Consider the following 21,694-nt stretch of genomic DNA (forward strand, 5'->3'; position numbering starts at 1 on the left):
ATATAAGGGTACATCAACTCATTTTTAAAAAACGGAAACAACACTCTCCCCATTTTCATGCCTTCCATCTTCATTATGTAGCGATCACTCTGTGGTGGTCACTGTTACGTGACTAGCACAACTTTGGGTCTAGAGTGTATTCTGAAGAGGAGTGAATTAAATGTTAGGACAGTTAAGAGCTACCCCTACCCTCTGCAGAGTTTTACACATCATGCTGCCATTAGAAGGGTAGAGGTGGGGGATGAGGTGGGGACAAGGAAGAGATTTCAGGGCTCTGACTGGCAGGGCCCTCCTATGAACAAATGTTCTTCTCTCTTTCTCTCTCTCTTTTGTTCCCAAACAGCAATGCAATGCTGGCGTTCAGTTGCACTGCTCTCTGAAGGCCGACGTGGCCCAGCTGGTCCTAGGAAGAACCCGAGAGAGGATCCGGTGCTCCTTGTCCCATCAGATAGATTTGTCCAAGCACCCCAAGGAAATGTTAAAAGTAAAATAAAGTTTAAAAAGAAAATTAAAAACCCATTCTAAAACTAAATTAGTGAAGCAAAAAAAGGGTTTTCTATCTACACATCAGTCTCTTCTTTAAAAAAAATGTAAATTTACAAATCCAATGACATATAAAACAAAGTAAAAAAAATGTAATGGTAAGAGACATGGTAAAACAGGAAGACACTGATGCTACAAAGAAATTCCAAAAAATATATGTACAAGACCCTGTTTTTCCTCGTGTTCTAGAGATTGTAATGCATGTTTTTAATAGCAGGAGTCGAGGATTTAGTTCCAGGCACTGGACTGCAGATTCCTTTCAAACTCCCAGAGACGGGATGTCCTTTGCTTTTCTGTCACCAAATCACACTGGATATACTGGTCTCCCTTGGCAACAACGGCAGGATGGCACTGTTTGTGTGGGCCTCATCTGGATTCGGCTCCCTGCTCGACTTTGTCTGTGGCCGCTGCCCATTGATGAGTGTCATAGGGATGTTACAGTAGGTATGCTGATTTCCTATGGAGGTAAGTGGCAAGGTGCCCGTAGGAGGTACGTCGTACTCATAGCTTCGATAGTAGTGTTTCTGACGCATTTGTGAATGGTAGGTGTTGTGAAAGGTAGAACGGAGATCTGGATGGGCAGTGGCTAGAGCTGTGGAGGTGGCCGCAGCCATTGAAATGGCCGAGACAGTCTGCAGCTCCCCGAAAGGCCCCTGCTCACTGACATCTAAAGCCTGCTCATGTGTAATGGGTTCTATCCTCTTAAAAGGCATTTCATACTGTAAACGTTTCCAGAACTTCGAGTTCAACTTGTTGCATTTTGGTCCATGCCATTTAATAACCGTCAGGAGCTTGATGGTGTGCTTGAGGGCCTCCACCTCCTGGTAGTTCATAATTCCACGGAGTTCGCTGCATTCGATCAGTATCACTTTGATTTCTCCAGTCACAAGCATGTTTCGAAGTCTTGTTTCCAGCTCAAAGATGCTCCAGCCCCTTCGAACGACATAGTTTGGGGTCATGACAATGATCAGCCGCTTACTTTGATCTACACATCTTGCCACGTCTTCAATGTATGCTATAAAGAGAAGAAGGACCAGGATAAGTGAACCGAGAAGAGATCCAAAAGGCCCATATACTTTCACATAGTACGTAAGAATTGTTTGTTGTCAACACGTTGTAAAGATGAAAAGAGTGGATAAGCAAGCACTTTGGATAGAGTTTTGGTCTCTGATCTAGTAATATTAGAGATATTTTTCCAGGTGGAAATTCCTCATTTGGTTTAAATAAGCATTAAGGCACATAGAATATAATTCTTTATAGAATGATAAAGTATCTTCTATGGCATATTAAAAATTCAATTTCAAATAAAAACATTTCTTTCTTTCTTGAGAAACTAAAACAAAATTTCTTAAGACACAAAATGCTATGCAAAAATGGTGACAGACATATATACTTAAAACACATACATACACACAAATGAAATAAACAAGTGAAAATTTTAACTTACTTCCAGTTGGGATCAAATCTCTATCTGGTATAAACAACTTATATCCATAGTGCTTTTCAAGCATATCAGGTAGGATTTCAAGGGCAAAACGTTCCTCTTCCCCAGTCTCTTGATTCCATTGGTCAGGGTCCACTTTGGTATACGACAGGTAGGCATCATAATCTTTGTTGTCTGTCAAAAACATTACAAAGTAAGTTCTACAAAGTAAGTTCTAGAAAGAGAACAATAGAGTATTAGCAATATTCACTTTTATTGATAAATATTTACAAACATTCCACTCTTGAAAAATAAAAAAAGAAGCCTGTATTAATTTGTGTCATGCATTCAGTAGTACCACCAGTTCTGCAACTAGCTAGGAGGTACAAAGGGACACATTGTGATTTTTCTTGTTGTGATGGAAATAGTAGGAAAAAAATCAATGGCAAGAGTCATAAAGGAATAAGGGACAGAGGTGGAGCTTAGTGCTGAAACTCATAAACCTCTGGTGTCATCAGCAGGTGCAACTACTGGTCTGACAAAATAATGGTAATGAAACACCAATTTCCATATTTTTAGACACAAATTATAGCGAATCATTACTGCTTATATAAAAAGCTACATGTTTAGATAATAACATGTTATTATTGGATATGCTACATATAACAACCCCACCTTTGGATATTTTTTAAGAAGAGGGCTATGGTCATTTAATTTCAATTTTGATTTTTAAAATGATTTAAAGTAGTGATGGGGATTCCAAGAGCCTGTTTCTTATTCTGCAGTTTCAGTCACCAGCTCCAATTCTGTCTATGGCAGACATGGAAAACAGCCAGCAGGAACGATAAATCTGTCATAATCTTAAGTGTAGTCATTATGTTACTCTTTTCATGGTTTTCATGAGATTCTGGCTGAGATGCATCACCGATAGAATGGAAACTAAATACGAAATCCAACATCTAACCAGTCAAACAACAGATCCAACAACGTTCTCCTTTTTATATTTACTATCATACTTATTATTTCATAAAAATACTCCTTAGTGTAAAAAGAGAGTCTATACCCTATGGAGTTAAGAAATAAAAACTAACTTAAAATATTATTAAGAAGGCTTGTTGTGCCCAGCCCCAATTAGTACATTTATAGCATAATCTGTATACCCAATGCTCAGGGAGCATGATAAAAGTGGAGGCTCAAGGGTCCGATGAGCCAGAAGACCAGGATACTTTCTGCAAGATTGTTTCTAGTAGACATTAACAGAGAAGTTTACCCATGAAACTCAACAATAAGATTTCCTTAATGAGACTTACATAATGACTAGAAAAAATTGGCAGGACAATGCTGATGGGAGAATTTCACAAGGTTATGCCCTTATATGAGGAGTTATAGGGAATCAAGAGAGGGAGAATCTATTTCTTCTACATATAAGTCCCCTGACAGGGTATGCCAATCCAAGTGGTCAATCCTGAGCACATGTACATATGAGCAACAGTAAATGGATTCGTGTGTGTGTGTGTGTGTGTGTGTGTGTGTGTGTGTGTGTGTGTAGCTTTATGTAGCAATAATAAAGAAAAAGGAAGAATTTGAGAGGTAGTTGGAAGCATGTATTTAGAAGGTAGAGATGTAGAGGTAGAAATGATGTAAATAAAATAGTCATGTATAAAATTTAAAAGAAACAAACAAACAAAACAAAAAACAAACAAAAATAAAACCAGGTTGAGTGTGGTGGTATGTATCCATAGTCCAAGCTATTTGGAAGACTGAAGACTGAAGAAGACCAACTGAGGCTGAGAGTTTTAGATCAGCCTATGTATAACACAGTGAGTACTGTCTCAAGAATCAAAACCCTTGCTATGTAGAGGGCCTGGTCCAGTCCCATGCAGGCTCCACAGCTGTTGATCTAAATTTCATGAGTTCCCACTAGTTTGGTTTGGTTGTCTCTGTGGGTTTCCCATCATGATCTTGATGACCTTGCTCATAGAATCCCTCTTCTCTCTCTACGACTCAACTCCTGGAGCTTGGCCTGGTGTTTGGCTGTGGATCTCTGTATCTGCTTCCATCAGTTACTGGAGAAAGGCTCTATGATGACAGTTAGGGTATTCACCAATCTGATTACTGGAGTAGGCCAGTTCAGGCACCCTCTCCACTATTGCTAGTAGTCTAAGCTGGGGTCATCCCTGGGGATTCCTGGGAACTTCCCTAGCACCCAATTTTCCCCTATCCCCATGATGTCTCCCTCTATCATGGTATCTCTTTCATTTCTCTTCCACTCCATCCCTGTTCCAGCTCAACCATCCAGCTCATCTGCCATTCTCTACCCTCCCAGGCCCCCTGCATAGTGAGACAGTTGTGTAGCATGATCTGCTTAAGGGGCCCCCTGGCAGTAGGATCAGAATCCATCCCTGGTGCATTACCTACGATGGGACATCTTGCACAGCCTTGAGGCAGGGGAGGGGCTTGGACCTGCTTCTACTAAATGTACCTCCCCATGGGAGGCCTTACCTTCTTGTATCAGGGAATGGGGATGGGTTGGGACAGGGAGGCTGGAGAGATGGGAGGAGGGAAGAGGGGGATCTTTGATTGACATGTAAAATGAATAAAACATATTCTTAATGAAAAAAAGAGACAAAACCCAAACCAAACCGAAAAACCAACACTAAATATATTCAAATATCATTATGAAATCTTCATGGGAGAAAACAAAACTGAAAACATATCAGAAATATAAACGTTTAGGGTGTTGACAAATAAATGCATCTTTCTCTTGAACTCATAAGAGGGTATTGGTTTCAATACTATGTAAGATGACTGTGTGGATTTTGTTTTCAGAAGAAAACACCTTATAAAAAAACAGAAAATGTTTACTTATCTCTCTCTTTTGTAAATGAACATAGTATACTGAATCTGGGCTAGGAAAGAGATGTACTGACAAGGAGATGGATTGAGATTGGCATCTGGGTCTTTGATAGTTTTTAACTTTTAAATATCAACTGAGTAATTAGTTGTCAGATGTTATTGGCAACTGCCTTTTAAAAAATTATTCTCAAATATTTATTAGTCACATAAATGAAACTGACTAGAGACAGAGCCCATCATTCACCAAATGGGTTACAAAAATAAAGCCAGAGAACTCAAAGATGGACATTTAGGAATGAGATAGCTCAGAAAACTTAGAAGTTGTCACTCAAAATTTGGGCCACATTTCTTCCTTAGGTCTCAGGAGATGTTTCATTTTCCTATGTAGCCTCACATTTCTAAAATGTACTTTTATCAAGTTAAAAAATTGTAGAACTTTATCAATAATGTCAGAAAGCATACACATTAAATTATTAAATTATAATCTTAATGTTTTGACTTTTTGTAATTATTGAATATCTGTTAATTTTTTTTTCATTTTTTGGTGATGCTTAAGGTATCACCATGAAGTTTGCAAGTGGTAGGCAAATGCTTTACCTAAATTTAACTTACTTTTAATTTCAATTTTGTTATGGAAGTATCTAAATTATATTCTCAAAGTAAGCTACTTGAATCAAGCATGTAGACATTTTATAACACTGACCTCGTCTACATGTTTTGCCAGTCAGTGTTTTTCCAGACTGTTTCAACTATAGATTTTTAAATATTTAAATGAAACATTAAATTCCACAGTTTTTGAGACGGGGACTTTATGTACACACTGGGCTGGCATCAAATTTATCATTTTCTTACCTTAGCCTACTGAGTGTTAAGATTAGAAACATCATACATACAGCAGTAATTAAATTATTGTCCTGGGGACGTGGCTCCGAGGTTGAAAGCACTTTCTATGCAAGAGTATGGACCTGAGATTGAATCCCCAGAACCCACATATAATCCAAACACAGTAGTACCAGCATGTGTGATCTCCTGCCTTTTCTGCGTTGATGAGAGGCTGAGACAAGAGACCCCCCTGGAAACTCCCAGGCCAGATAGCCTTCATATGCCAGGGAAAACTAAGATACTCCATCTGAAATAATGTGGAAAGAAAGGACCAGCACACGAGGCTGTCCTGACTTCCAAATGTGTGTATAGCCCATGTGTACCCACTTTTACACTCACATACACACAAAGGTAAATGGAAAAAAATAAAAATAAAATATTTAGGGTCTGATATGATGAAAACAAAAGCAGCTGAGCTGATCTTCTATCTTCCATAAATTCTGACTCATTTGAGATTTTATTTCCTAATCTATGAAAGAGCACCTTGGAGGCTAAGACATTTCTCAATGGTAGGACACTTATCTAGGTTTGATCCCCAGAACTGAGAAAAAAGTGGGATAAAACAACTTCTTGAAGCTGACAGTAAATGTATCCTAATTATATAGCAAATTGTCTAGCTCCAGAGTCATTTGACAAGTATTAATTTCCTTCCTTTGTAGCCTTAAGAAAGCAGCAGCTAGGATAGTTGGTAAAAGTATTAAGAGATGTTGTAGTGTGGCTTTTCCCTCAGGGGACAACATAATCATCAAATCTGTAGTTTTGGAGGAATGATTGATTTGGACCATTTGTTATGGTAAAAAAAATAAGGAAAACAGTACGGAAATATCTATGTCTATATAATGGCAATGGAGCTTTTGGCACTCCCTAGTTAGAAGGAGGTAGGGGAAGTCACATGACACTTACCTGGGATTGTAGCCAGTGAGGGATCTTGCCCTTACTCTTTAAAATCAACAGGTGATCAAGGGAGATACCAGGTTTTGCTTATTTGTTTGTTTTCTTTTTGTTATTTGTTGTTGTTGTTGTTGTTGGTAGTGTGTGTGTGTGTGTGTGTGTGTGTGTGTGTATGTACAGAAAGGTTTACAGAAAATATGACTCAATGATACAGCTTAAGGACATTATTCATGATTGAGTGGGATTTTGTGGTGATACAGTTGTTTGGGGGTCACCTATACTCCCGTGAGAAACCCCTCAGCCATGTTCTTTAAGCAAACCCTTCAAAAACTCATTGGTTGACCAAGTTGGATTTGGATGGAACTGTTACATTCATCTGTCTGCTGTGCCCTATGTGAGGTGAATAGGCATTTGTTCCCCTCTCCTCAGGAAGAGTTAATGCAAGAGGGGGAATGGTAGCAGACTAGTACCAGGGATCCAGGGTGTGGGTTAAGAAGGACTGACACACCCTTTAACAGTTTCTGACTTTGAATAGCTTGTGTGCCCAAAATAATTTTTTGTTCTCCCTTTGGGAATTCAAAAAGTATGTATGCAAATTAACTAATAACTACTAACAAGGAAACAAAAGGCCAGCTCCATAGGTTTTCTGAATGATATACAGAGATACAGTGTTTCACTGATGTACATGAAGACAATAATTCCTGAATCTACAAATAAGGAAAGAACTTGTAGTTGAAGGAGAAAGCAAACCAAGTATGTATGGCCTAAGATTGCATAGATGTCAATTTGTTTTGTATACAGGCAACAACAGCTCATATTTTCTGAAGATAGGGTAGAGATTTTGAAAGATTGTTCTAACTCACTTGTCCAATACTGATAACACCAAGCATCAAACTAGATCTCTGTCTTCATCTTAAAAATATGAATTGTGCTGCACTGCTATGATTATGAGTAACCATGACCTATAATACCTCTCAGGAAGAGGGACAGGGAATAAACTCGTTGTGCTCTGGAAACAAATAAACAAAAGATGGGTAGCCATTTTTAAATTAACCTGGAAAAGAAACCCCAGGTAAAGACATGCAAAAGCAAAGGAGGTTGATATTTTGATGGCTTTCTTTCTAATTTATTGTAGTATAGACTAAGGTATTGTGTCATTGTGCGTTCTCCTCTGGAGATACTAGGTCTCCCTTATTATGGTGTTCAGCTGTTTAATTAGAACATGACACTATTCTAGAGGCCGCTACCTAACATTTCAAATATCTTTATTTCAGATCAAAAGTAGGTGCTTCACTAATTAGCTCAAGAGAAGTTTAAAAAATCAGGCCTCATTGCTAAAATTAGTTGCTTTTTATTGAATATATAACTTTTGAAATCCATTGTATGCTAGGCACATGGATGACTTAACACATTTTGGATATGTACACATCCTTACAAGTATCTATTAGGGTCAATGTCTTTGGAGAACTCTAGGCTAAACTCCACCATGGTCTTATGATCTGGAAAAAAAAAATGTTTGGATGTCAGCAGCTGGATCTCTAGTTCCTGTCGTATTAGCTTCAAGGGGAATTTTCTTTTCTTTGGAACTTACATATACACACCCAATACATACTCATCTCCAGGAATTGAACTTTAAATTGTTTGTTTGTTTTCTTTATGAAGCAAGGTCCCACTGTGTATCTGTGGCTTGTCTGGAACTCATTATGTAGTCCAGCTGAACTCCAACTAACAGAAACCTGCTGGCCTCTTCCTCCTAAGTGTTGGGGCTAAAGGCATGCACCACTGGGCTCAGCATATGCTGTTTGTTGTTGTTGTTGCTTTGTTTTTCAAGACAGGGTTTCTCTGTGTAGCTTTGTGCCTTTCCTGGAACTCATTCTGTAGCCCAGTTTGGCCTCGAACTCAGAGATCCGCCTGGCTCTACCTCCTGAGTGCTGGGATTAAAGGTGTGTGCCACCACCACCCGGCTTATATGCTACTTTAAAAAAGAATGGACATATAGCAGAATTTGTGTAAAGTTTCCTTTTATTGTGTAATAATAATGGTGGGAGATTAGGTAAACTACTCCTTTAAACTTTAACAAAAAATATTCTTACAATGATACACAATTATATTACCTTAGGCTAGTTATCAACAGCTGTCTTTGACTAAGAAGCAAACATGTTATCATTCTCACAATATGTTTTGATCTTACAGGAGTGTGGTGGTAATCTAATTGTACTGAAATGTGATTTTGATTGTATGTTAATAAATAAAGTTGCCCGGGGGTCAGAGCTATTAGAGCCATAGCAAGAGTGTGGCGGTGGTGGTACACACCTTTAATCCCATAGATATCTGTGTGTTCAGGGATATAGCCAGCATTGGAGACATATGCCTTTAAGACCTAGGGGGCTGTACATTCAGACAGTGATGAGGCAGTCACGTGTTTGGGTTTGCAACCAATGAGAAGGCAGAACAAAATACTTTAAATAGATGAACCGACAGGAAATAGAGTCTCCTTCGGGAAGCTGGGACACTGCAGGCGGAAGGGTGAGATTTTAGCTCTGAGCTCTGACCTCTCGGCTTTCTCTTTTGCATTATTTCTGTGTTTCTTATTTAATAAGACGGTTGGTTACATCTATACAGGAGTGTCAATGTTACAAGCATGACTTAATCTACCATTTAATAGCAATTACTTTCTGAGTTAGGATGGCCGGATGTGCTCTGGTTGAAAAAATGGGGCATTTTTTTTTTTTTTTATTGTTAGAGGCTTGAGAAAAAGAAGTCACATTTATTTTGTACTTAGTAAGATAACTGTGAAGAATGTGAAAGGTAATGTAGACATGTAAAATATGAAGGCAAGAAGATAGTGGAGGAGACTTATAAAAAGCATTTGTATTAAGGGAAAAGGTTGATTGACATGAGGTGGTATTGACTGACTGATGATAATTTAGGGAAAATTGTGGCCATAGAGGTAGAGGATGCCAAGAAGAACTGAGGAATGGAAGGAATGATGCAGAATGAGCATAAAAGGCAGGTAATGTAAAACCCAGGCTTAGTATTTAACCTGGTAGAAATAGTCAATATGTAATAAAAATGTAATACTGACACAACAACAGAGTTGTTTGAGATTTAAGAATTATGTGTCCATAAACACAATTGACAATAGTACCATAAATATGATCCAAAAAGCAGTGATGAAATTTAAAAGACGTGGCAAGGTTTGAATCCAGATAACAAAACAATTTTCTATTTATGTGTAAAGGATTGAGTAGTTGAGTTGGGGACAAATGAAGAAAGTAAAGCATGAACATGTTATATTCAGGAAAAACAACAACAACAACAATGTAATCCTTTCATATCAGAATCTTTGTGACATGGGACTCAGAGAGTCAGGAAATAGCTGCTGTAATGACTTGAAAGAAACTGACTAAATGGTTTCCTGATGCTAAATTCTCCATTTCCAAATCTGGTACATTGGATTCAATTTTTGGGATGGGAATCAGTTAGACTTGGGTTAAAATTCTTTCTAATTGTGTTGCAAAGTAAAATTGAATCAATCAATCCAGCATTTGTTACTTAATGACTGTGTTATTATCATGCCAGTACATTAGACTGTCTCTTCAGAAAGCTAATAAACCCATTTTCCTTCAGTGATTGAGATGGAATCCAATGCCTCATTTGTGCTAGACATGTGTTCTACCAGTGAACCATATGTACCAGTAACCTATCAGCTAATTTTTATTTCCATGTTCTTCTTTATACTCTTTACCTATCATTACTTCCAAGACTGTTTAAAAAATTCCTTCTTAGAATCAATATACTGATAAAATGGCTAAGAACAAAAGAAAGAAAGAAAGAAAGAGAGAAAGAAAGAAAAAAGAAATGGGCTCACCTTTGATCATTAAATTATGAATTTTTTAAAAATCAAAAACTTCTGAAAGGTCAGGCTTTTCTATTAACAGTCATCATCCTTGGCAGAGGAAAAAGACTTTGGAGAGCTAGGAATATAGGGATTGGATATTTTCTGAAATGGTTGCCACCTTTAGAAGATTAGGTAATTATTTAAGACATAAAGGAATGTCACTAAGATTAGGACATTGTATAGCCTTCTGAAAAGGAGATTTCTGGGCATCAGGGAGGGAAGGAGATAATAGAAGCACCAACGGTGTGAGGCAGAATCTGGAAGACTAAAGATTTGTGTTCCTTTTCTCTAGAAGCCACCATGCAAGTGCTGGGAACTTAACCTGGGTCTTCTGCAAGAGCAGTCAGTAGTCTTGACCACTGAACCATTTCTACAGCCCCAAACATTTCAACACTCTCAGCCTTAGCAGTCTTTGCTTTCTTTTTCTCTTTAGCAATATTACATGTACATCTATCCTACCCAGATGACAATTAAGTTTATTAGCTTGGCTTTCTTTGGGCTTATTGCATTCACAGGAGCATCTCAAAGAAAGCCCTAGTACTTATATCCCTGATTATGTTCAAGATGGCCTGAAGGACAAAGCTTTAACAAATCCTAGGGCATTTATAAACTAAATTAACTTTCTGAGAGAAAATTTAACATAATAAAATATTGTTTGTTATTGTTTCTTTGCTTTGTCTTTTCACTTAAAACAATACACCTCCCAAAACAACAACAACAACAAAACCCAAAAAAACTGAGGGCCCAAATCCCCCAGAACACCGACATCCATTCAGCTTGTACAAGTAATCCACTGCAGTGTGCATAAGTAGTAGCAAGGCTCCTCCAAATAAATTTCAAATCACAGAAATTCAACTGAATATGGTTCTGATTTCTTTTTATTAAATTCTATCATTTTTCTACATTCAGAAAATGATCAGTAAAGCTTGCACTAGAAATTGATGGTTTGGGCAAAAGCATTCATATCATTGTGAACAAAATTAAACATATTTAAAATAAAGTTAATAGATCATGTGAGACTTGTTTAGATAAAGTGCTTTTTAAAATATCATCTACTTCTAATTGCACAAATAGCAACACACCTTCAGATTGTGCTGAGGATATTCAATTTTAAAGATAATAGAGATTGTGGAAGTAGATTTACTTGGCCACTTATAGTAATAGCTGAATTATAATTTTGAAGAATTTTTTTCACTTCTGAGAGCCCTGGTTACCTTATAAATGAAATGGAGATTATGATACTGAACTTGTAACTTGTATGAGGCTTAATAGGCATAATTTTAAGGTGCCTGGCACACAGATTGGTGCGCTCGTATTGACAGTTTTTTCATATATTCTTGGAACAACCAAAATATACTAATTTTTGTGAGCAGGGGAGAAAATATGAACAAAAAACAACCAAGAAAAAGTATGGCTTTGCCAAAACTCTCCCAAAGAATAGTGTTGCTGCAGCTTGGTGTTGCTGCAGCCTGGCGTTCACCTTAGTGGCAGCAGGAGGAGGGTAAATGGAGAGGAGTGTTGGCAATGCCAACAAACTGCTCCTTTTTTACAAGTTTGACAACTGACAGCTTTGCCAATGGACTACTCCAGAGGACGTTTGAAGTATAGCAACAGGGACAAGGTTGCATTTTCTTTTGCACTGCTTAGTGCAAAACTGACAAAGAGCAATGCTTATCAACAAACCTTGAAACCTTAATCATTTGTACTATTGTCACTTTGCAAGTGCTGTCTAGTTTGCAAGTTTGACTTATGTTTTCCAAATGACCACAAAGGAACACAAAAGCCCTTTAAGTTCAGTAATGAATGGTATTGGGAGGTCAATTTTATGAACTCTAAGTTCTTTTTAGAATGTACACATATTCTTGGCTGGCCAGAGGTGAGTGACAATTACTGTTTCTGTAAAAGCAATGTTTACTTGTTCAGTATGAGCAAAACTGTTAGCTGTGTTATTATAAAAAACAATGGGCATTGTACTTTCTTTATTGGTCTATCCTTGGAATGACAGTTAGTCTCTAAAAATAGAGAGATGGACAAGACTGAAGAGCTTCTTGGAAGAATGCTAAAATAGTCAGTACAGTTTAATAAAACAGCCATCAGTCTAAACAAGAACAAATTGAAATTCACTTCAACCTACTCAACTAGGGAAGACAATTAAAAGAGAAACACCTTATCTATAGAAAAGTAAAGCTGGTCTTTCAGTACTGATTACAAGGTGAGAGAAAATGAACATGCTGATGGCATTGCAATCAGTGTCTGTAATTTGTAAGTGCTGTTCGGAATACAATTCTAAAAAGGGTAGATGTTACTAGACAGGTTGCAGAGAAAACTACCCATTGGCTCTAAATTGCCGCACATATTTCCATACAAAAATGATTTTACAAAGATATGCATACCTTTTCTCTTGATGGAATAAAATAAAGGCAGGAAACAAGCAGAAGAAACAATAGAGCAGGGAAGTCATCTTACCTCCATCCAGTTCCTCAGCTCCAAAATGATTCCTGTAGAATAGCATGATTTCTATCTTGTAACACTTATAGATGGTCACCAAACAAACAAGCAGCAAGAGAATAGCACCAAGCCCTCCAGCAAGTTCAACGGTGTACATTAACTCTAGGGGGAAAAGAAGCAATGGAGAATTATACAATAATTACATATAAAAACCACGTCATTCTATTTAGCTGCAAGTAACTCCAGATGTGATAAAAAAAAATCTCATCTCCTTTTCTGTGACAATTTTTTTTGAAATTGGTTCTCACAGCATATCCTAGGCTGACTTTGAACTTGTGACCCACCTGCCTTAGCCTCTCAAGTTCTGGGATCATGGGCATGTACCAACATACTCATCTTGTGTGAGGATTTAATCCATCTTTAACTTTCAATTCTGTTTCCGTGGTAATTGGATAAGGTAATGTGTGACAACGTTGCTTAGTAACTCAGCTTTGGTAAAAATGAACTTGGTTGACACATTGCATCTGGACTAAATATTGTAAATATCTAATTGGAAACTTCAGTATTGAATTGGCCTAGGGCAGCAACCTCTCCAGGTACACATATCCCTTGAGGAGGTCTGGTGAACTATGCTTTCAGAATTGATAAAAAGAAATGAGATTTTAAAGATAAGACAGCTTTATGATCACCCAAATATGAATTTTGATGATTTTTTCTTACCTGAACTGCTACTTGGGAGTTGGGTTCAAGGTAAAAAGAGAGGGGCCAAATATCATAGTTCCTAGAGGACATGTACAGTGCTGCCTAGACTGTTGGTACAATTATCTAATGAGTGCTATCTGCTCTCTCCTGCAAGAACCGATGAGTTACTGTTCTGAAAAGAGTACTGTCCAGGTGTGTTAGGGTAATCTTGAAGGTAGAAAGCATAACTGGATTGAAAAAGTAGGTCTCTTAGAGGATATTACAACAAAATGTGCTGGAAACATTTTTTAATTAAGATACTACGTGTGTTTTCTTATTTTTCTTTACTTTCCCTTATATTATGCTAGACATGTTACTCTAAACAAGTCTAAAGGAGGAATTTTTGACATTTGCTGCATATAAGCTCTCCTTTATCATACTGAATGTTGATATTATAACAAAAATGATCAGAGAAAATTTGGAATAAAATAGTTGCATTTTCTCCTTTAGAGCTTATGAAGACTGTAACAAAGTTTAGGTTGCTGGTATGTAAGTAGTAAGTATCCATATACATATATGGAAACTCACTCTGCCCTAAGTGCCTGTATATGAATGTTGTCACTGATTGCCATAGTCTAATGTCTTTACTGTTGGGTAGCTGTTGTTCCCTGAAGTTAAGCTTGAAAAGTACTAGTTTCTTTAATTCAGTAAGTTTAGTGCTGTGTGTGGCAGTTTTGTCCCAGAGGAAAACCTTACATCTTGGAAGGAAGCTCAGTAACATAGAGAATGTTTAGGGGATGTGAAGCAACAGGATGTTTTAAGGAAGTAGAACATCCCCTTCTTAAGTTCAGGAAATAAACAACTCAAACCAGATTTGCTAGGCCTCTCCTAGCCAGAGTAAGCAATAAAGACACCCCCAACCCTTCCAACCCCCAAGTCACTATCAGGCAAACTAAGCTGCAAAGACCCTGAGACCAGAGCAGCTGCCTGGAAGAGGTTCCACCTACTGAGTCGTTGGGAAATGACACTCCCCAACCTGTTGTGCTGCCTGCAGACTGCCTGTGCAGCGTGCTTTTAGGTTTCCAGTTTTCGTGAGCTATCACTGGTGCTGGGGTGGGCTTTGCTGTCATTGCAGTTATTTCTGCTCCTATTAGTAACACTAATAAAACTCGTTGGTTCACTGCACTAATCCTTGGCGGGACCCATATTTTGGTCTGTCATCAGTTTCCTAGCTGGAGTGACTAGACTTTTGTTCACATCTCCCCAGATGAATAGGGTCACATAACATACAGTCATTCCTGAAATTAAAACACTAAAATAGTGGTTTAGATTCTGTAATTGGGAAACTGTGAAGGAGTGGGTTATATAATTTACAGCACAGTCAATAAAAGCTTAGATTAAGAACATTAAGATAGTTATGACTTGCAGTAATACATATTGTTAGGCAACAAGTTCCTTCCTAAATTCTCATAAATGGGGTAAAATAGTAACAGCAATGAGACAGTGCAGAGAAAATAATTTCTCACAAGAATGCGTGTGTGTGTGTGTGTGTGTGTGTGTGTGTGTTTGTGTGTGTATGTGTGCATGCTTGTATGTGATAACATTTTTTTCTGTAACAATTAAGAAAAATAATCTCAGTCACATTTCTCATTATCTAGTTCTTTATTCCTAATGTAACAATTTAATAAAGTCAATACATATAACTATTATTTAATCAAGTGTATTTTTTTATATTTAGTAAAATTAAATGGGAGATTGAAGAAAATATTTTATTAAAAAAGACCTCACTATGAATTTAAGATAGAAAAAAGTCAAATAAGAAATTAAATATTTCAGAGTCAAAGTAAATTAATATGAAACAATGGAAAATAATTACAGTAGCTTTATCTGTTAAACATTGTAAGGAACCATACAAGAGACTAGTGCAAAGGTGCCAAGAACAAAATATGAAATGTTCTTCAGAATAGTGTTTCCCTCCAACTGTGTGAGCAGAAGGAAGAAGTGAGTAAGTAATACTGTGGAGTGCTTTGGGTCTTTGTTCTCAGAATACCAGTTGAACTTCACCACACAGAGAAACCTGAATGAAAGTACAGCTTATGTCCACAGGATGGATCAGAACATCCTGATTTAAAACACAGTGGACATTGTGGGAGAGATAGTAATTTTGATCATGACCAATTTTGTGGTCCAAGGAGCCAAACCCAGGATGTCATGCTAGGTGAATGCTCTACCACTGAAATACATACCTAGACCACATTGTGGCTTTTTTTAAGGACCTTTTTTTTAAATTTGTACTTTGTGCTGGCTAGTTTTATGTCAACTGAACCCAAACTAACATCATCTGAGAGGAAAGAACCTCAACTGAGAAATCCCCTCCATAAGATCAGGCTGTAGGCAAGCCTGAAGGTCATTTTCTTAATTAGCTATTGATGTGTGAGGGCACATCCCACTGTGGGTGGTATCATCCCTGGGCTGGTGGTCCTGTGCTCTGTAAGAAAGCAGACTGAGCAGCCATGGGGAGCAAGGCAGTAAGCAGCACTCTTCCATGGCCTCTGCATCAGCTCCTGCCTCTAAATCCCTACCTTGAGTTCCTGTCCTGACTTCCTTATACAGACTGTGATTCAGAATATGTAAGTCAAACCCTTTCCTCATCAAGTTGCTTTTGGTCATGCTGTGTTATCACAACAATAGAAACCCTAAAGTAAGACACATAATTTACAACTAAAATTTCTTGCATATAAGAAAAGAATGGAAATTTGATTAAGAATACTTAATTCCCAGTCTTAAACATTGCTGATAAGAGAACATAATTGTGCTATTACATTTGGAATGTTTTCTAATAAAGTTTTAAATGTCAATAACAATTCCACTCCTATGTAGTTATCCAAGAGATATAAACAGATACTTTCAGGAAATCTTGTGCAAAAATACGTGGAGTAGTCTTATCCATACTAACCAGAATGGGAAACAACCCATCTCATTAACAGAAGATGCTGGATAAACTAGCGTCAGCCCATAAATAGATTTTATTCACCAAGCAAAAGAAGAAACTAAAGATATACACAATGCAAAAACTCATAGGGTTACACTGGGTAAAGGAAGCCAAACACAAAGTACTATTTATCACATGGTTCTGCAAAAGTTTAGGAACAGCCTATTACAATGCACAGTGATATAACCCAGAAACTGTACTTTTCTTGTGGGATAAGTGAAGGGAAAGTTTATTGGAGAGGGACAAGGGGGAACTTTGCAGGGTAAAGGAAATAGTTTTTTTTTTAAATCTTGTCTTGGGGTTGATACACAGTGTATGCATTTGTTAAAATTTATTGATCTGATTACTTGAGGTCTATGAATTTTATCTTATGCCAATCATAATTCAATTCTTTAAAATTCTGATTGCTTATGAAAAGCTATTACAAGTTCTGACCCAAGGCCTGTGTGGGGAGACACTCTAAGGAAATATTGGAGTCAGAACAGCTGTTCTCCTGTAGATAAGTAGCCAAGCAGGGAATGATTTTTCTATAGTGCCTCCAAGTCTACCGTTTGCAGCTGGAGGTATAGCACTAGGCCCAAGCTTGTAACATAGTGTAAGTACCATATCTACTTAAATAACTTTAGAGACAATAAAAATGATGCCCAAAGCATGTTCTTAGCAATTCAATTAAAAAGGGACTCATATTTCTTTAGGTGGTGTTCATAATCTACGTTTCTACATACTTTCAAACAGCTATTTTTTTCTTGGTACTTTTAAAATTGTTGTATCTTTTATTTTTGAGATTATAATATAATTATAACATTTCTCTCTTCCATTCCCTTCCTACGTACCCTCCCATATATCCATCTTTATGCCCTTTCAAATTCATGGACAACTGTTTTTTTTTTTTTTTTTAGAAATTTAATATGTACAAAAGTAAGTTATTTTTATTTCTAGAGAATATTTGAGCTATTTATTTTTATAGAGGTCATGAGTCATCAAAGTTGTACATAATATCTTAAATATTCTATATATTTAGACAATCATAGTTTGTATGATATGTAATAAGAAATAATAGGGTTGATGTAGCTTTGCAATTAATATACAAACATGAAAAATTGCATATACTTAAAAACTGAGCAATGAATAATAATAATTCTTTTGAGGTGCAGTCATTTATTACTACTAATAAGAGCATGTGAAAACTGGTCCAAAGAAACTTAGCATTGGCCACTTGCTGTTTTACCCAAAATCTTAAGCATATGTCAAATTTCCCTTCAGATGCTCTGTGATGCTATGTGTAAAAACGTGGTGTTCTGTTCTTACAGCATCCTTCGAAGGAGGTCAGGAATTAAACTTTGTCTTTTCTCACAAGGCACACACCAGTGCCTGCTCCTCTGTTGCTCTATCTTATATCAGCATATCTATTGTAAATGTGCACAGATTACTTACTATTTATTAAGTTGACCTAAATTTGTCACCTTGTGAAATGCTCTCAAGGAAAATGGTGCATTAGATTTAATCTGAATATTCCTGATCCAAGCTGAACTCTTCATTAATATGAGCCTTATGTATTTTATGGCGTAGCTATGAGTTCAGGAGAAAATCAGAAGGGTAAATTTTGCCATAGTTAAGAGAAATTATCTGGGCCTCCTATTGCCTTTTATCTTTGCATTACTATGTGACTGTGAATGGTGTTGCCCTTGCAAATGTCATTTTCCTTTGAAAGGAGCCTGATTTTCAGTTCTACTCTGAGTTGCCTGAAGTGGCAGCATTAGAAAACAAAAAGATTCCATTTCAGCACAATTCAACTTTTGAGAATGGAAAGAGAAAACCCAGACTTTCAAAAAGAAAAAAAAAGTATCATTTGGTTAAAATGATAGAGTCTACCTCCTTTAAGAGACTGAGACTGAATATTGAAAATTGTAAAGCAAAATTGCTCAGCAAAAACCTAAGGGAAGCTGGCATTTGCTTAAACACAACAAATGAACAAGTGCCAAAGAGTTACATTTAAGGGCACCAACAGTCATTTAGTTACAGGCAATTTAACAATAGTCCTTGGAAAGCTCCAGTACAGTCTAAGAGAAACACATTGATTATTGCTGCAGTAGTAGACTGGCTTCTGAATAAATTGCTTCAATTTAAAACTAGATTTGCTACAAGCATTTTGAGCAATGACTACAATTTTTTTCTCTTATCAAGACAGTTGGTGCAAGCAACCCTTTAAAAGAAACAGCTAATTAAAATAAAGCACATGCCATCTCTTAGTGTATTGGATTACATTGCAAATAATAAATGTACTTCGTTTATACTAATCTTGCTGCAAGTACCTAGTGTAGTTAAAAATATATATATTTTATTGTCCTGTACCTGGTATTGGTGTTTGGAAACTCTTGTTAGAAATCTTTGAAGAAGTAAAATTTTAACAAAATAAAAGTTCATGTGTTTTTTGAGCTCAGTTTGAGTTTCCACTTTGCATTTTTATCTCTATTCATATTCATATAGATGTAAAATCTTGTTGAAAGTGTAATGGAAGACTTTGGGTGGCTTACTCTTAAGTAGTTCAGTCTAAAATTGTTCTGTTCTTATATGAAATCCTTTGAAATATTCTTACCTGATATATAGGCTGTAAAATGCAAGTTTTTTGTGGAAAGACATGATAGACATTATAATGATCCCAGTTTATTCATTAGCTTCATTCATGATGTACTTTCCCCCCACTACTATTGTGTTATAAAGAGCTAAGGTTTATAAGGATTTATCCATCCACATAACTTCATATGCATATTTATTACTCTGGAGCAGTATAAATTATTTGTTCTTGACAGGAGGATAATTATGCTCAGCCCAAAAAGATATTCAATTCAGTTTTTACAATACATCAGCACAATTTAGAAGCAGTTATATTTTTTGGGGGGCAAGGGGATGATATATTAAGAAAACAAATTGCTACTTGTATAATAGCAAGAAAAAGTTTGGGGGAGGTATATATTCCTATGCAAGGAGTATGATTTTAAGTCTTTTTACTTTTTTTGGAAGAAAGAAAGATACATAAAATTATCATAACCAAAATAAAAATAGATTATCAATGGAATAGCTTAATCACTGTGACCAAATATAGCATATCTAGACATTTTGGGAGGAGGTTATCAGGGAAAGTGTTGAATGAACTTTTAGTTACTACCAATCAAGGATGGAAAATATAGCCAATGGTTAGAGCCCAATCATGATGGCCTACTTAAGACTAAGTTCCCAGAAGCCTTTGAAATTGAATTGTCATATTTTAACCCACCACAAAATAAAAATGAAGAAGGAACTAGAGTAAAAATGCATCATTCTAGGTATAATTTTGTAAAAACTCCACTTGGAATATGGTTTTTGTTTGTTTCACCTTGAAGTAAGGACTATTCTTAAGTCTATGCTTTTAAGGGAAGATAGAATGAAACACAAATCCATGAGTTTGTGTAAATTATAATCAAATAAAATGGGAAAGCTTTAAATAAAAGTAGAATGCTAACTAGTGAATAAAATAGAAATTTTCCTCCACCATAGTAACAATTGATTCAGGTAAGAATTATCAGTAAATGTTAAAATTATGAGGTAGACAATTGGTGAGGCAGGATGCTCACATTCTTAAGGTACCTTCTTACTGATTACTTAAAAAGAAAAATAAGCACCATTTTGCAAAAGTGGCATAAGTTAATATTGCCAGGAGTGATATAAACTGGTCTCTGGTATAAAACACTAAGAAGACACACATCATTGATGGTAGCTAGAAATGGATAATAATTTGAAAAATGAGGAGTTGTCAGGCCAATCTAGACTGAAGGACAGCTGCAAGAATCCAACTCAGCTTGTTACTACTCTTCAGAAAATAACAGTATTGATTAAAGACAAAGAAAAGTAAGGAGCCATCTCAGATTAATGGACACTAGAGAAACTGGACATCTAAATGCAAGGCATATTATTATATTGAAAATGTAATTATAAAGAGTATCTGTTGAGACAATGTCTATAACTAGACTATACACCTACCATATAAGAGACAGTAGCCTTTTATTATTTTGAATTTTTGTAATTTTGGTAAATGTTCTTTGGATATATATAAAAAAGCACTTGGTAATTTAAGAGAGTCACATTGAAGAATTAGTCACAATGTCTGCAATATACTTTCTGTGATGCAGCATAGTATATTTTTATCCATTTTCCTATGTTCAGGAATTATTTAATGACAATGTGCCAAAATGTTAATAATTGGTGAGCATAGGTGGAGAAAAGAAGTAGATATTTATTTATTTGGATTTTAGAACTGGGTTTCTCTGTGTAGCTTTGGTGCCTTTCCTGGAACTCACTCTGTAGCCTAGGCTAGCCTTGAACTCACTGCTTCTGCCTCCTGAGTGCTGGGATTAAAGGCATTCACCACTACTGCCCAGTGAAGTAGATATTTATTAAACTAACCTTAAAATTTGGGAGGAATGTTTGCTGTTTTGTTCTAAAATAACAGCTAAAAATAAAAGGACAAATAAAATGGAGATGTGCAGCAGAATGATATATCTCCCAGACATTACCTTGCCATTGCACTTGTGGATACATTGCAACTGTGTCTATCTGCACAAGACCTGCCAAATATTGGGCCCCACTTCATTTCTTCATGAATGGGAGAAGGGCCCATGAGGCCCTCCATCTCCTTAAGAAACTACTGGCAATGAATGGTTGCTAAAGGAGAGAGATTTTGTTTTCTTCAGTGGTATAGAACACCGACAAGGTGCTCTTGCTGTGGTAAATGACCTACCACCTGTTCTCAGGCAAGAACTTAAATTAAACTCAGTGGGTCACATATGAAGAGAAACATAACAGTAGAAAGGAGATTTGTCAAGAAGAAGGGTTTCAGTAGAAGAGGAAGGGGGTAAAGGAAGGGGATGGGAGGTATAAATGACTGTCATTAAAGAAGTGCATTAAACTGTCAAATGATAACTTAAAAAACCACACTATCATGTTGTTATAAATAAGTGTATTTTTGCTTGATTATCTTTGAATTAAGTTGCACCATGTACAGTTATTTTCAGCTAATCTATACAAAAGACTTCAAGTTAAT

At 36.6% G+C, this 21,694-nt stretch overlaps 1 protein-coding gene across 1 annotated transcript in view; it reads right to left on the minus strand.

The window, feature by feature from the left end:
* Positions 1–730: 730 nt before the first annotated feature.
* The window catches only part of Il1rapl1 (interleukin 1 receptor accessory protein like 1), a 1,261,588-nt gene continuing 1,240,624 nt past the window's right edge, over positions 731–21,694 (minus strand). Inside the window, exons 9-11 of the mRNA XM_028885184.1 lie at positions 12,963–13,106; positions 1,991–2,161; positions 731–1,558 (exon numbers count right to left, since the gene is read on the minus strand). Coding sequence (XP_028741017.1) covers positions 840–1,558; positions 1,991–2,161; positions 12,963–13,106 — 1,034 coding nt within the window. The 3' untranslated portion in view covers positions 731–839. The remainder of the gene's footprint in view (positions 1,559–1,990; positions 2,162–12,962; positions 13,107–21,694) is intronic.

This window comes from Peromyscus leucopus, chromosome X (assembly GCF_004664715.2).
Source record: "Peromyscus leucopus breed LL Stock chromosome X, UCI_PerLeu_2.1, whole genome shotgun sequence".
Lineage (NCBI taxonomy): Eukaryota > Metazoa > Chordata > Mammalia > Rodentia > Cricetidae > Peromyscus > Peromyscus leucopus.